The following is a 15,793-nucleotide window of genomic DNA, read 5'->3' on the forward strand; positions in this document are numbered from 1 at the left end:
TTATAATATAACATAGCTGCCAACTCTCACGCTTTCAGACTGTTTTCACACGCACATGCAAATGCGTGTGTCTCACGCCGAAAGCGTGAGAGTTGGCAGCTATGATATAATGAATATGGTTCTGTTCTGTATCCACCCACCAAAACTCCATGTCAAATCCCAAGTATTCACACATGATGCACTGAATGAATGGCTCAAGATACTACTCGCATACTTCGGATCTTCTCCATGTAATGCGCTACTCTGCTGTGAATGCTGCTAAGTTGACCAGTCCCTGCACTTATCACTGTCAGAGGTCAAGTCTAGGTTGGGCCAGGACACATGCCCTCACCGACTATGCAGAATAGATTACAGAACACAGCTCACAAGTTCAACAAGTGTGTGTCAGCCATATTTGTTTCAGCCCCTAGGTGATATTTCTCGCCTGACTTAAAAACTGTCTCAGTCCAGAAGTGCAGAGAGCCAAGGAATACCATTCTGCTGATAGTCCGGCTGCATATGCAGTGCCTGATGGATCAACATCACAGTTTAGAGGTACAATTGGTAAGGTTTTTGTATTAAAACATTGTTACAAGACCATTGTAAATACCTTCCTATCAATGAAAAAGGCTCACTGACATTTTGACTCACCCTCTGCCTGTGGTTATGTAATTCGGGCTTCAAAATATACAGTTGACGGACCGGCACTCTGTACCAAAGCATTGTACAGCTGTACAATAATTCAAGCTCATTGGTTATTGGTTGAAAATTGGTTCTAATTGCCACAGCCAATGGTGTGGAGTGGTGGTTCCAACAGCAGCGCGTTCACAGAGAAGCGGGAGGTGTAAACAGTGTTGTGGTTTGAGGGTGTTTGTTGCTGCACTTCCTCTCTTGACCGTTAGAAGTGACAAAATTACCTGTTGTACCTTTAAGGTAAACTCAGTTCCAGCATCTCACAATGTGACCCTGGCACAAGTGAGGCTACAGTTTAAATCACAGACGCTCATGTGCTGTAGTGACACAAGCTCCTGGGGTTGGGGAGGGGGTGCAAGGGCAGCCAGCCTCATGCAGAGCTGACCTGGGGGCGACATGGCTCAGGCAGTAAGAGCAGTCACCTGGCAGTCGGAGGGTTGCCGGTTCAATTCCCCGCCCGGGCTGTGTCGAAGTGTCCCTGAGCAAGACACCTAACCCCCAAATGCTCCAGACGAGCTGGTCGGTACCTTGCATGGCAGCCAATTGCCGTTGGTTTGTGAGTGTGTGAGTGTGTGAGTGTGTGAGTGTGTGAGTGTGTGAGTGTGTGTATGAATGGGTGAATGAGAAGCATCAATTGTACAGCGCTTTGGATAAAGGTGCTATATAAATTAACCATTTACCCTGACTGCCCCATGGGGTCCTGAGGGAGAAGCCCTTCCACACACCCCCCCCCCACACAAACAGTGTAATGGCACTCATCAGCCGGTCTGCCATGGGGATTGCAGATGAGGACCTTGATTGATTCAGCTTTGACTGAGCTACTCCTATTTAGCAGACGTTGCTCTGTTGTTCTTTATGCTAATGCCAGGGAGGGTGTGGTTAGGCCAAAGCAACATTATTTTTAGGCACATTCAAATCGGCTGCCCATAACCGTCAATCACCTTGGCATATTTACTTGGTGACGTAGCATACCAAGGTATGTGGCGCAGTCACATTGCTGGGAATTCGAGCGCTTTAAAAAGTAAAATATGTCTTATTTCTTTACATGTTGTCGTTTCCCCAGCAGGGGGCGATAAAGCACTCTTAGTGACGACATTCAAAGCCACAGAAGGCAGAATAATGCATTCAATTCACAGAAGGGTTTGCTGAATTCACAATGCTTTATGCAGGTAAAGTTTGCAGCAACCAACCCAGTTTCTTGAGGTCTTGTAGGTTTTCAGTCCAAACAGCCCTAAACAAAACACATCTCATTCAACAGCTAAATATTTTGTCGAGCGGCTAATTAGTAAGATCAGGTGTGCCAAATTAGTTTAAATGAAAACCTCCAGGATGGTAGTCTCCAGGAACAGGGTTGGTTACCACCGGTTTACAAGTTACTGGTTTTGATCCAGATCATAATGTCTGCATATGTGTTGTACAGAGAGAAATGGCATTATGCTCAGCTGGATATTGATGGACATGTTGGCAGCCTGGGTCAATCATAAAAAGAGCAGTTATGAAATTGGTCATGTACAGACAAAACATAACTGGTCAGGCACATTGGGTTTCTCTGCACTGACCATCTCGCTTAAAGCATGTGTAGTATTATTTAAATGTATTATTTTACCAGTGTTTGCAGTGTTTATTTTGGAGGATCTGGGTGAAACTAAACTCCAATCACACGTTAAAAGATTTTAATTGAATATTTAATATTTAATGTTAATGTACTCAGCGTGGATGGGGGGGTGGACGAGGCTAAATGAAAAGCCCATGGGAGTGAAGTTGGTGCAAGGCAGATGGTGTTGGTTGTGCTGCAGAAGGAAGGTTTGTGTTGGGGGCTGAATGCAAAACCTCTCACTAGATAAGTCATTTATTCAGACAAACAAAGCTTACAGAAGTGGTCTACTATATGGTAGCCTACAGACTTTTTGGAAGGAGTAGCCTTTGTTCTCCAAGAACAGTGCAGACCTTAATGTGAAGGTATGGTGTTCCTTTTGTTCAGTTTGGACCACAACCTTTCATTTCCATTATCCTTTATGCAATAAAACACACCAATACAGATCCACTGAGACAAACAACAGAATAAGAAGAAAAAACTAACAAGACATTTTCATTTGGTTTCAGTTTATTACTGCAAAGATGTAAATCACCTAGAATGGAACCATCCTAATCTTTGTTCATTTGTGTTTTTTTCTAAGATTCCATAATGCCACTTCAAGGCATTTCCATTAGAGTTACTGCAGTCAAAATAACAAAACAAAGAAACAAAACAAACTTCCCCTGTTTTCACCAAACAGCTGATGACAATCTCCTGTGAAGATATTTAGCTAGCTAGTCGAGGGGGGGGTGGGTTACAGAGATAGGAAGGGGGGTTACAGAGATAGGGAGGGGGGATCTCCACAGTCCTCAGTAGTGCATCCCAGGCAACACAATAAAACTGTAAACATCACTTTTCCATGAAGTGAATTCAACACGAATTCACACCCCCCCCCCAAAACAATGAAGGCGACTGGACTAGGGGGTCCTTCCCCGTCATAAGAGTGGGCTGAAGGCCCAGCACCTCCAGTGAAGTAAAACAGACACTACAGTAACTCATCTGTACAAGGGAGTTGCACACAGAGTAGACAGCCAACATGCCTGATGTCTAAAGTGCACTGAACAGGGGTCTCCTGGGCGGATGGGGCTCAGCCCCTGTGCAGGTCTGGAGTATCGTGTTGCATAATGTTTAACAGACATACTGCCCAGTCCTGCACTCTGGGCCCCCCACCAGCACCTCAGACCGAGGGGACCATTTCCCCCTCAGCTGCTGACAAGACTTGGGTTTATTCACGATTTTTTAAAATGTGTGGTAAAAATCTACACGTAGATTATTCAATTAAAATTAAATTCCGTTGTGAAGAAGTAGTGAAACCGATATAAAAACAAGCCTAAAATCTCAATAAAACAGAACAAAACAAAAAAACTGTAATGAAAATCATTCGCTTAAAACTCGATTGCTTATCAGTGCAAAAAAAGCAGGTATGTCAAGGCAGCCCCACCGATCTGTCCGGATGAGCGTCCCGTCTACACCCTGAAGTAGCACACGCTATCCATGGCCATCAGGATCCTGTGACAAAGACAGCGAGAAAGCCAGGCTATTTCAGGCGTCTGCATGACCACTCCAAATTTCCCATGTCAATTTATCTATGACCACACTGTGAGCTCATACGGACAAAACAATGAAGGTTTACAATCCAAAACTATGGAAATTACCATGGAAAATAGGGGTGGGGGCAGCAGCAAAATGAAATTTCATAGGCAACTTAAAAAAAAACTTTAAACAAGCATTATACATAAGTAACTACTGCCATGCAACTGGACATGCTTATAGAATTGGAGCCCAGTACAGCAGCTTAAATCAAATGTACAAATAATGAAATTTGAAATGGGGAATTTTTGGTGATTCCCCCCATTGCTCTACTTTACTTCCTACTGGTGGAGAGACAGTAAGCATCAAAACCCCATCAAAACCCTCAGATGAATGGGGGGTGAAAATTACCTCTTTGCAGGGTATCCCTCCTCACACAGGTTCACCAGAGCGTACAGGTGCCTCAGAGCATACTCGTACTGCAACACAGCAAAGCAGAACACATTCAACACACACACGCCATGAAAACGTCAAGCCAAACTTACACCGGGATAGGTCAAACCGCCTGAAGAGCTCCAACAAAATACACATAAAAAAAGTGTTCATGCGATCTATCCACAGAGGTTTATCATTGCAAACAACATAAGAATAACAACAGTAAAAAAAAGAAGAAGAAGAAAGCCAGATGGCTCTGTAGAAAAGGTACATGATTGTTTAGTCAGACGTAACGATCTTCAGATCAATGTTTCTTTGCGGGTAAACACCAGGCTTGGCTATATTTGTAGTAGCACCCTGGATTACTGCAATTCCCAAAGGTCACCTTACAACTCCGCCCCAGTTTAAAATAAACTGTGACCAAACTGTCAAAAACAAATAGAACCACAGTTACACAATACATTTAATTAAAAAAGCAATCACAGGTGTGATTCCTCGGCAAAACCACTTCCCGTCCATGTAAAGTACTTACCCTTCAAAGTAACCCACCAAAAACAAGTCAGTATGTCATGTGTATTCACACTCAAATGGATATTAGCCAATTAGGGAGAGACAGGAAGTGGAGATTGGCCAATTAGGGAGAGGCAGGAAGTGGCATTTCGCCAGGAGAGGACAGGAGGATTTAGGAAGCTGCACCTCAGGCGTGTGCCAGTTGAAGCAGCGCGTCTTGTAGTGCTGCACGGCTCCCTTGTAGCACTCGTGCTGACTGAGCTCCTGTCTCTCGCTCATGACCTTCTGGGCCTGCTCCTCATCCCCGGTCACCTTCTCCACCACCCTTTGCATCGTCTCCCTCAGCACTTCTCGCACCTGGAGTGCACCGCACACAGGACATGATATCATCACACGTGCACACACACACACACACACACGCACACGCACACGCACACGCACACGCATACCAATAGACCGCTCATATATACAGGGAAAACGGTATGAACCTGCAAAAGCTTTTATTCTCTGACAAGATCTAAAGTACGGTGAGCTTCATAATGTTTGGGACAAAGGCATGTTTTTTTTTCATGATTTGGCTCTGTGCTCCACAATTTTAGATTTGTAATAAAGTAATTTGTATGTAGTTAATGTGCAGATTCTCAGCTTTTATTAAAAGGTTATTTTTGTACATTTTGGTTTCACCATGAAAGTGGAATAAAATAAAATCTAAGAACGGTGCACTTTAACCACTTGGTGGCAGCAGGCACTGAGGTTTCAGTCAGCTCCAATATGCTCAAAACCATCTAAATAAGCCACAGAAGTTTTGGAATTCTGTTCTGTGGAGCGATGAAACAAAACTGGAACTGTTCAGGCCTATGGATCAGCAGTATGTCTGGAGGAAGAAGAATGAAGCATATGCTGAAAAGAACACCCTGCCTACAGTGAAGCATGGCGGTGGCTCAGTGATGCTCTGGGGCTGCTTAGCTGCCTCTGGCACTGGAAACCTGCAGCGTGTGGAGGGCACGATGGATTCAGTCAAGTATCAGGAAATCTTAGGGAAAAACCTCATGCCGTCTGTGATGAAGCTGAAGCTTGGGCGTCGTTGGACCTTCCAGCAGGACAATGATCCCAAGCATACCTCAATGTCCACCAAGGCTTGGTTTCAGAAGAAGAAATGGAAGATTCTAGAGTGTCCGTCACAGTCGCCTGACTTGAACCCCATAGAAAATCTCTGGTGAGATTTGAAGAAGGCGGTTGCCAAACGCACACCCAAGAATATTACTGAACTGGAGGCCATTGCCTATGAGGAATGGGCTAAGATTCCTCAGGAACGCTGTCAGAAGCTGGTGTCTGGCTATGCATCGCGTTTGCAGCAGGTCATAACAGCAAAAGGGTACTCTACTAAGTACTGAAGATGCTTGTCATGAAGGGGTTGAATAATTTTGAGACTCCAGTCGTCATCAAAAGTAGCCTTTTGTGTTGAATGTGGATAAAAACCCTTGTAATATTTTGTAATATTATGGTTTCATTGAGCTACTTAAACAGTTCTTGTGTAATTTGTTTATCGCAAACAAGCTGAGAAATTGTATATTTTGCCAAATAAACCTAACGTGCAGTGGGGGTTTCACACACTTTCTATTATAGGCGTTTATTATGCCCGTCTCCCATACCTTCAGGTGGGCATTGATCTCCATCAGGTAGCCCCTGGCAGCGGCGATGTCGTTGGTAGCCATCAGCTTCCTCTTCAGGATGGCCAGAGGCACGTCGGGGCTGGGGATCAGGTCAGGCTCGGCCACCGGGGGCAGCGTTATCGGGGAGGCAGGCCTGGCGCCGGTCTTAGAGCTCCCCTGGAACTCCATCACCCTCATGTGGGCCAGGGTCTACGGCCAGAACAGCGGGGAGGGTCTTAGACTCGCACCGAGATGCACATACAGGCAGACAGGCAGGCAGGCAGGCAGGCAGGCAGGCAGGCAGGCATGGAGGCAGAGAGACAGACAGACAGACAAGCAGACAGAAAGGTAAGATTGACAGACAGGCACGTAGAGAGACAGACAGGCAGGCAGGCAGGCAGACAGACAGACAGGTAAGATTGACAGACAGACAGGTAGAGAGACAGACAAGCAGCCAGGCAGACAGACAGGTAAGATCGACAGACAGGCAGATGCACACACGCCCACATTGGTGCTGTGAAATGCAGAAATGAGAAATTTCACTGCTAAGAAACACTCGGCTAATGTTTAGCGCATAATCGTCTCATCATTTTGGGATAATTTTGCGCACTCACCCTGTTCCCGTACTGCATGACGTGGCTGGTGTTAGTATGACTCTTCACGATTTTAAACTGTTTCAGCAGGGTCTCCTTGTTCAGGTCCTCCTACAGAAGACATGGTGGAGGAGGGCATGATACCACAGAGCAAGACATATCGCTGTCAACACTGTGGCCTCTGTGGGGAATTCTCTCAGACTTAAATTACAACCCCTTCAGATGAGACCGGTATGCACACACATGTACTGTACACCGCCGGGGGAACGTACACATAACGAAAGTAACAAATGTTCCAGTTGATAGTAACACGTACCCCTTGCACAGAAAGGTATGCAGAGGTCCTTTCATGATGACAGTTTCAAAATGAATCAGTGCAAAATTACTAGCATATATGGGACTTCATGATCAGCCAATCATTACACATAAAAGTAGGTCAACACAACAGTTCAACCACTCGGAGAACCAGCAGTAAGAAGCTCACCACATCAGAGTCCTCCATCCAGTTGACACTGTACCAGTCTCCCAGGTATGTGTCCCTCTTCTCATCATAGTAACAGGCATAGGATGACTCATGAGGGTTAGCTGCTGTGGTTGAGTATACTGTTGGGTGAAAAAAACACAGACAGATTCAGACTGGGCTGCTACTATGAATCCTTTCGTTCGTCTCTCCATTAACCGAAATGCAGCCAATTCTGCATGAGCTGTGAATTTACAGTGTTTGCACTGGTTTCGTGTAGTTTGAGATCGGTCACATTCCACATTGTACGCGGCCATAACGAAAGGGTGAGTCACCCAAGGTGAAGGAAGGAAGACTTATGCGGTAGTCATGACCGCAAAAAAAAAAAAAAAAAAAACGAACAGAAACAGAAAAGAAAATATGGTGGGTGTTAACTTTCACCCCTCGACTCATGAGTGTCACATGCTGCTGAGGTCAGGAAACTCTGGCAGCAGAACTGCTGACCTTTTGGGAAGAGAGGGGGGGAACAAGGTGCCAATTTCTCAAATTCATACACACACACACACACACACACACACACACACACACACACACACACACACACACAGCTGTGCTACAGCTGTTAAAGGAACCCGCGAAGTAAACATTGTTTGATACTGACATTTCTAAAACAACACTAACTGGAAAACTGTGTTGAGGTGGAGCCAACATTCTTGCCCTCTGAGAGAATACAATTCTCATAAAAGAGCAGGAAATACACATCAGGGAGACAAGCCGGCTCATGATGCTGGGGGGCAGGTGTGTCACAAAAACGCACGCACGCACGCACGCACGCACGCAGGTGTACTGGCGTGGACGAACAGTCATATCAGTGCTCAGGGGAGCAGAGTGCTTGGCCTTTGTACCCTGTTGAGGGGTCTGGAAGTGCCAACACTCAGTCACCGATAAATACGCTTTGAATCCAGCCTTAAGGCCTGTCCAAAACCAAGTCAATTCCAACTCATCTTGTTGTTCTACAAGTAACATGCTCTGATCTACAGACCCGTCTGCATCGATGCAGGTTTCTGAGTATGTGAGCCTTGTGAAAGAGTTTTCATCGACTCACCATCAATGTTAGTGGGAAGGTGGTTCATCATCGAGCCAGACTCGCAAGCTTCAATGTAAAACACCATCTGCAAGGTTAACACAAAGCCTTAAGCCCTGGTCAGTTCAGTCCCAGCTATTACAGACAAACGGTACACATTTCCTTTCATTTTCTGTAGAAAACGTATCTACAGACTCAATTTCCAAATTAAACTCCACTGGGTACCTTGCCTTTTATATCCACACATTAAACAGGGAAAAGACGACTGCTGCTACCTTCTTGTACAGCTTGTTCTCACGCATGTATGTGATGGCGTCCATAAGGTCCTTGACGTGGAGCTACAAAAACAACACAACACGTTCACTATACAGTAGCTAAGCACACCAAGCCATTCAGTGACAAGGGAAATCCAGTCATATCTCTGAATTCAGGATGACACAACACAAAGCACGGCACTGCACACTTTCATTCAGGACCAACGAGAGCCACTGTTCAAAACAACACCCCATGTGAAGAATCTGCCACCTTTGGCACCGCCTGATCACATGGCTGACTCACTGCCTCTAGCAATCACACCCCTGACGCAAGTGGACATATGATTTTTATACAACACTGACTAAGCATTTCTCCTTTATATGCTTAAACAATACCCATACACCTTTTACCATCGAGAGCTAGACCATTTTTTTTTTTTTACCAGTTTTCTTTTTAAAAGCGGCAGCTTAATAAAAGTGTTTCAGTCAACCGCTTCGGGTGAACTTTGGAAGAACTTCAGCGCTCTAATTTCAAAAGCAGACATAACTGTGAGATGTGCCGGGCTGTGCTCACTCACTTCATCGTCTGGGAACGCCAGTATTCCCGGCGCTCCGTGATCGGTGAAGTACACGAACACGTGGTCGTCGGGCCCGCTGGAAAGAGGAAGGAGGAAAAAAGATAAATCACATGTTGACTTTCCCCCCCCCTCGGGCAAACACACACAGGTACAGCCTCAACCGGGAAAAGACATTACAGTGAACAGGCAACCGTTTAACACCGAGAACGCAGCAGAGAACAGGCTCAAGATACGGAATAGGTGAAGCACTTTCATGTATGATATCTACAGCGGACACGATTTCAGAGGAAACCGTTTCCTTGCAGGTGTGAGCAGAGACCGACAGGAGGTCTGAAAGGCACCGGATGTGGTCTAATGCGAATCCATTAAGAGATCTCACTTCTCGAATTTCACCCACATCCTCGAATGTATGTGCACGAGTCTGATAGAAACTACTGCTGTTTCAAACTGACACACAACCACAACGATCCACGCTTGACACAATTGACCCACGACAAAACAACAACCCCACGGCTGAACACAAAAGTGCCAAAAATCACGAGCTAAAACGGCTGCCTGGAGCCGTACGAGAGTGGACCAAAAAAATTCCCCACACAGCAGTAATTACCTTTCAATAAGGATATGCAAATTTCACATTTGAAGTTTCCCCTTTTCATGCGAGTTCGTTAGATCGCTTCCACTTTTTCCCCTTCACAATTATGCCATGGAAGATGTATATTTAAGAACAAAGAAATATTTTTTTTCTGAAGTCAAATCGATCATCTTAAATTCAAAACACAAATTCCGAGAAATCGTGAGGGAGAGATTAGTAGATGTTATTATTGACTGGAGTATTTCTGTCACGCCTGCATGCCAATTCTACACACCTCAGCACCCTTACTCCCCCCTCCCCCTCCTCCCCCTGTTTCTCTTCCTCTGTTTTTACCTCTTCAGCACTTTCCCAGAACCCCCTTTGACACTCGCGGCATCGCCCTTCAGCACAGCCAGGAAGTTATCAGGGGTCACCGCCTGTAGGCAACGCACAAATAAAACACTTTTAAGGGAAAAAATTGTAATAGACAAAACACTCAGGCAAACAGATACACACGACACACAACAAGCACACACGACACACAACAAGCACAGACGGACACAACTTTTCGAGTAATTCTGCATTCTCTGAAATGGAAGTGACATTCGCGCATAGCTGGATTAGGGACCGCTACTTTCGAACGGGTCATTCTGAAAGTGAATAATGATGTTAGAAAAAGTCAAACGCTCACTTCTCCAGTGTAGTCCTTCGGGACTCCGGCGTACACGTCCGTCCCATTGGGCCGATTGATCACAACTCCAGGGGTGGGATTACTACAAACAAACAAACAAAAATACCGGTTGAAAAACATCTTTTTGAGACATTTTTTTTTTAATCACGATTGCATTTTACATTTTTCTATCAGTGATGTTATGTCAGTATGAATCTATATGGCAGTTGTTGAAACCAAGGATATGAGAGCATATAAACTACGTAACTCGTCTCACCCCTCAGCAACATGGGGCACACAACTCAGCGAGCACAAAAGAAGCTACATGCTACAACCCAGAAGCTACCAAAGAGCACACAATAAGTGACAGTACTAGAACTTGGGAAATTACGGGGTGGCAGTATTATGTGAAAAACACAAGAAGCCACATTTGCTATCAGCACTAAGGCAAGACTATCAGCAGTGTATTTTGTCATATTCCCTCCTACCCTGCGCCCACAAAAGGAACTCTGCAGCGGAAACACACACACACTCCTCTGATGTTGTTGTAAATGAACCAGTGACTCATATAAACTACAGGCCATGCAGTGCAGAAGAAGCATTATAAGTTGAGGCTTATGGTTCATTGTCAACAGCTGGCAGCCTCTAGGCACCTTGCATGTTGAAATCATGTCACAATCAAAATATCCTTACATTTCTTTGTCGAGCGCATCGTCTAAATAACAGCAGTCATGTGGCCGACATTCCTGACAATCAAAACACATGGAACTTCCACCGTGTCTTTTGGTTGACCTGGTTTTTCAAGTTACAGACAATAGGGCCCCTGCATCTGGCACAGAGATATGTCACATGAGAACTGAAAGGAAGTATCTTCCCTCATGGCCTTTGAATCGTAGATCTTGGCAAAGAGGTAGATACAGTATGTCAGGTGACTGTAATGCGGGAAAAAACAATCTAAAATTACGCTGCCTGTGACACGACCGCTTAAAACCGATCAACAACGTAAATGCAAAAATAAGAGAAATCTACATTCAAATTGCATTGCATTGCATGCAAAGTGTCAATACATACATGGTCTGGAATAGAGAACCTGTTTGCTGACTGAAATGCTCTGGCCCGCTTTATCTAAATGAGTTAAGGGAGTTAAAAAAGCCCCGTGTGACCACGGCAGCTTGGAGCATGCACTGTAGAGTAGGGCTCCCCATCCCTGCTCCTGGAGATCTACCATCCTGTAGGTTTTCACCCCAACCCTAATGACGCACACCTCATTCAACAGCTAGAGCAGGGCTGCCCAACCCTGTTCCTGGAGATCAACCGTCCTGTAGGTTTTCACCCCAACCCTAATGAAGCACACCTCATTCAGCAGCTAGAGCAGGGCTGCCCAACCCTGTTCCTGGAGTTCACCCCAACCCTAATGAAGCACAACGCATTCAACAGCTAGAGCAAGTGTACAGGACGGTAGGGATCCAGGAACAGGGTTGGGCAGCCCTGCTGAGTCCCTTATTTACAGCCTTCTTATCGCCGAGCTGCCTGTAACAGCACAAAGCAAATTGCCCCCAAACACATGACCAGAACAGACAGAGAGAAACTGTGGCTAACCTATATCTAGAGAGAGAAACCTATATTATTTCTCTCCACACTGCTCTCAGACTCCTGCATTTAAAGAAGCACTGAACTATGAAAAGCGATTGTGTCTTCTACATCTATTTCAAACCTAACCTAAGTACAGGCTAGTATTTTTCATTAATCTGTAAAGAAAGAAAGAAAGAAAAAAAAGGTCAGACTATCATACTGTAAATGTATGGGTCTGTCTCTTTCAAGCATAGAGCTGGTGTGAACTTTCCCAAGCATAAAATCTGGAGGATGGAAATGCTTTGGATTCAATCAGGCCGAAAGGGTAAATTGCAGTGCGCTTAGCTGGAGTTCAAACCTCAGGATAAAAAACACTTAGACCACAACTGGAAGAGCTTTGCAAACCTATTAAGTAAGGATTAGCCGTTCCAGTTGTAATGCAGTTCTCTGGTCCTGAGGTTTAAACTCCAGGTAAAGCGCAGGTGAGCACGCTGCAGTGGAGCCAGAGAGGCGGTTTGTGTACTCACTCCTCATTCTGTGCCAGGTCGTCATACATCATCACAACGATCTGCTCGTCAGGAATCCCGTTCTTATGCACGATCTGGTAGGCATGGCAGGCATCGGCCTGAATGGGAACACACACACCGTCATCAACACACACATTCACCTGCCCAGACACAGTCACCAACACACACACACACACACATCAGCCCATACATTCACCTACCCACACACACAGTCACCAACACACACACACACACACACACACCAACATCAACACACACACACACACACACACATCAGCCCATACATTCACCTACCCACACACACTGTCACCAACAAACACACAACAGCACACACGGTCACCTACACACACCAACACACATGGTCATGAACACACACACACACACACACACACACACACACACACAGCAACACATGCGGTCACTAACCGCACGTGATCGCGCACACACACGGTCGCCCGACCTTATTATAGTGAGATACACGCTCTACATTTTAATATCCAAGACTTGTTTTACAGTTCAGAATTTCATGATGATAATAATAATTATAATCTCAGGAGACATGAAAGAAAAACTGAATAGCAAAATGCATTAAAACGCATCATGAACATGCAAGTATGACACTAAACACTGTTTTGTTGTCCTTGAAGTGACAAAGCAGAGCAAAGTAGTTCATAGTCAAGAACAATGCATTGCCTCGTACAATGAACTGCTTTAGCACATAGCTGGCAGACACACCAGCCAAGCACTTACTGCCTGCTCATTCATCCATTTAAGCACAAAGTCACTCTCAGTTTCAACGGTCAACACAGATAAGAGAATTTATGGAACGGCTCAAACAAATATTGATGTGATAATATTCTTTTCCAATTCCCACTTACACAAAGTCACTTACGGGAGGAAGTCTGCAGTATATATTTATAGTTGAACGACATGGACCCCACCCTCCTTCGCCCAAACAGAAAATTACGCAGTACAAATGGGTTTTCTCTGCAGTGCATCCATCACCCGCCATTTTGGCTCATCTCCTGCCTACCTGATGCCTGTAGTTGTACCAGCCGTTGGATCCAGCCACAATCAGCACCCAGTTCTTCCCATTCTCGGGCTGCTGCGTGGGGAGGGCGCTCACTACTAGTCCCAGGCTGAGGCCCAGCAGGGCAATGGTCTGTGCAGTCATCATAGCCGAACCGTTGAGGGCTAGATGCAGCAGTGCCAGAAGAACAAGCAAAACATTTCAGGTTCAGAGTCATGAAAGATATTTAAATGTGCCTCCAACTGAGTTACACGGCAAATATTTGCACGAAATCAGTGTGACTCTCAGCTCAATCCTGTTGGTTTCCTGGGTGGCAGAAGATGAAAGGAGAACTGTGCGGTCATGTTTGGGGGACAGAAGCTTGCCGTGTGTGTAAATGCATGGAGGTGTGGGGCGAGGGAAGTGCTACAATATGGTATAGGACTCCAACGCCATGCTGGAACACATATGTCTCAGGTACACAAACAACAGCAACATGCACTTTTCAGGTCTGGGAAAACTGTGAAGGACACCTGGAAACTTTGGGTGAACCAAGAAGATGTCACTTTTACATAATGGTTTTCCAGTGACATTTTTCTAAACTATACTACACATATGCCGTCTAATCTAAAAACCAAAGACAGAAGCATTATACAAACGGTTTATAGCCTTCTTGATATTTTAACACTAGGGTCTTCAAATAGAACAGTGACATCTAGGCTCAGCTGTAACTTCAGGAATATTTTAAAGAACATCCGATCTTAAAAGAAAGATCGCTCCATCAAGGAAACTATCCACACTAGGTGATTGCACAAATTTTATGAAATGTTTCATAATAAAGCCCCCACCTTGTGTATACTTTCTCTCATTAAAACTTGGTATGTACAGTACTCGGAAAAATCTGGAGAAACACACAGAATCGATTATGTACACTATGAGGGCTAGTTTCCGCCCTTTCGATTTTAGACCAACGTTACAATCTTAGCAACAGTAAAGCTAACCTTACTAGCTACCGTACTGTGGGCTTAATATCACCATGCTATAGTATAGTAGTATGTTGCGAATGGGTATACAGTATGAGATTAGCTTTAAAACAGTATACATGGCATCCCCAGATCAAATTAGCAAGCTAGCGGCTTTGTATCTATTTGCAGCTTGATAAATTATGGATACTGTCCAAAGTTCCACATTCTCTACTGTCAGAGGCCTTTCGACAGGTAACAGTATTCTCCATTTACTAAGTTAGTTATCCATAGCTAGCCGGCTAACGTTAGTTGTATAATTTCCACGCAACTACACAGCTACTGGGTTGATAACGGACTGAAGTCCAGCGATTCCAGAACCAAGTGAACTACCAAGCTAACGTCGGGAATCCCGTGACCGTGCAATTGCCTCCATTACATTTCCTTCGCACTCGGGTCTGGATAGGATCTGAACTGCTTGTTGACATCGTACTGTCCATCCAAATACACACGGTCATGCAGGCGAGCCATACAGCTTCGACATTCCATCCTATCAAGTGACACCAGTCGATGCACAAAAACACTGCGGTGTACATACGAATGTCTACGCAAGAAAGACAGCCCGACTATTGAGTAACAAACACTTCCTTACCACCGCTTTCTCGTTGTTAGCTCCCCTCGGGAATGTTGAAGTACCTTTCTCGATGGGAAGAATTGCGTTTTAATAGGCAGTAGTTCCAGCAGGCTGCTTGCGTCACGACTGGCCTACTCGGGTTGGCTGAAAAGGCTTCTGGGCGGGGATGGCAAAGCGCACATGATCCGTAGGTCATGTGTTATTGTTCTCGCCAGAAACTTGGTCGCACGATAAAACATAAATTATTACAGATTTTTAGATAATAAATGCTGAAATAACTACACATTTACTGCACCATCACTTTAAATTGAGTGAAGCTTTCATTTTAGCAGAGTATCAATCCAACCAACACTAAGTTAGCCAATTGTTCATTTTGACGAGACATTGGCTACCGTCGGTTCACCGTAATATCGGTATTGATTTATGCGCGGGGATTTTCTTATTCAAACAAGCAACCAAGACTGAATTCCCCGATGATAACTGAGAATATATCGTTATTTTACT

At 44.9% G+C, this 15,793-nt stretch overlaps 1 protein-coding gene across 1 annotated transcript; it reads right to left on the bottom strand.

Moving 5' to 3' along the window:
- Positions 1-3,018: 3,018 nt before the first annotated feature.
- Positions 3,019-15,447, bottom strand: lgmn (legumain). The gene is made up of 14 exons (XM_061242761.1): positions 15,308-15,447; positions 13,718-13,878; positions 12,685-12,782; positions 10,607-10,688; positions 10,270-10,352; positions 9,345-9,420; positions 8,788-8,850; positions 8,534-8,600; positions 7,453-7,571; positions 6,990-7,079; positions 6,376-6,585; positions 4,910-5,080; positions 4,190-4,257; positions 3,019-3,757 (listed from the first exon to the last, which is right to left on the bottom strand). The coding sequence occupies exons 2-14, from the start codon at positions 13,859-13,861 to the stop codon at positions 3,715-3,717; spliced, it is 1,314 nt and encodes a 437-aa protein (XP_061098745.1). The 5' UTR covers positions 13,862-13,878; positions 15,308-15,447; the 3' UTR covers positions 3,019-3,714.
- Positions 15,448-15,793: the final 346 nt, after the last annotated feature.

The sequence above is a fragment of the Conger conger genome, chromosome 1 (assembly GCF_963514075.1).
Source record: "Conger conger chromosome 1, fConCon1.1, whole genome shotgun sequence".
In the NCBI taxonomy this organism is placed as follows: Eukaryota; Metazoa; Chordata; class Actinopteri; order Anguilliformes; family Congridae; genus Conger; species Conger conger.

What these genes read in the sequence shown, in the direction of transcription:
- lgmn (XM_061242761.1), bottom strand. Translation starts at nt 13,861, where the DNA reads ATGATGACTGCACAGACCATTGCCCTGCTGGGCCTCAGCCTGGGACTA. An exon ending in CCTTCCCACTAACATTGATG is followed by an intron (nt 7,572 to 8,533) that starts GTGAGTCGATGA and finishes TTCACCCAACAG; the next exon opens with TATACTCAACCACAGCAGCT. An exon ending in GAGGGATACCCTGCAAAGAG is followed by an intron (nt 3,758 to 4,189) that starts GTAATTTTCACC and finishes TCTTTGTCACAG; the next exon opens with GATCCTGATGGCCATGGATA.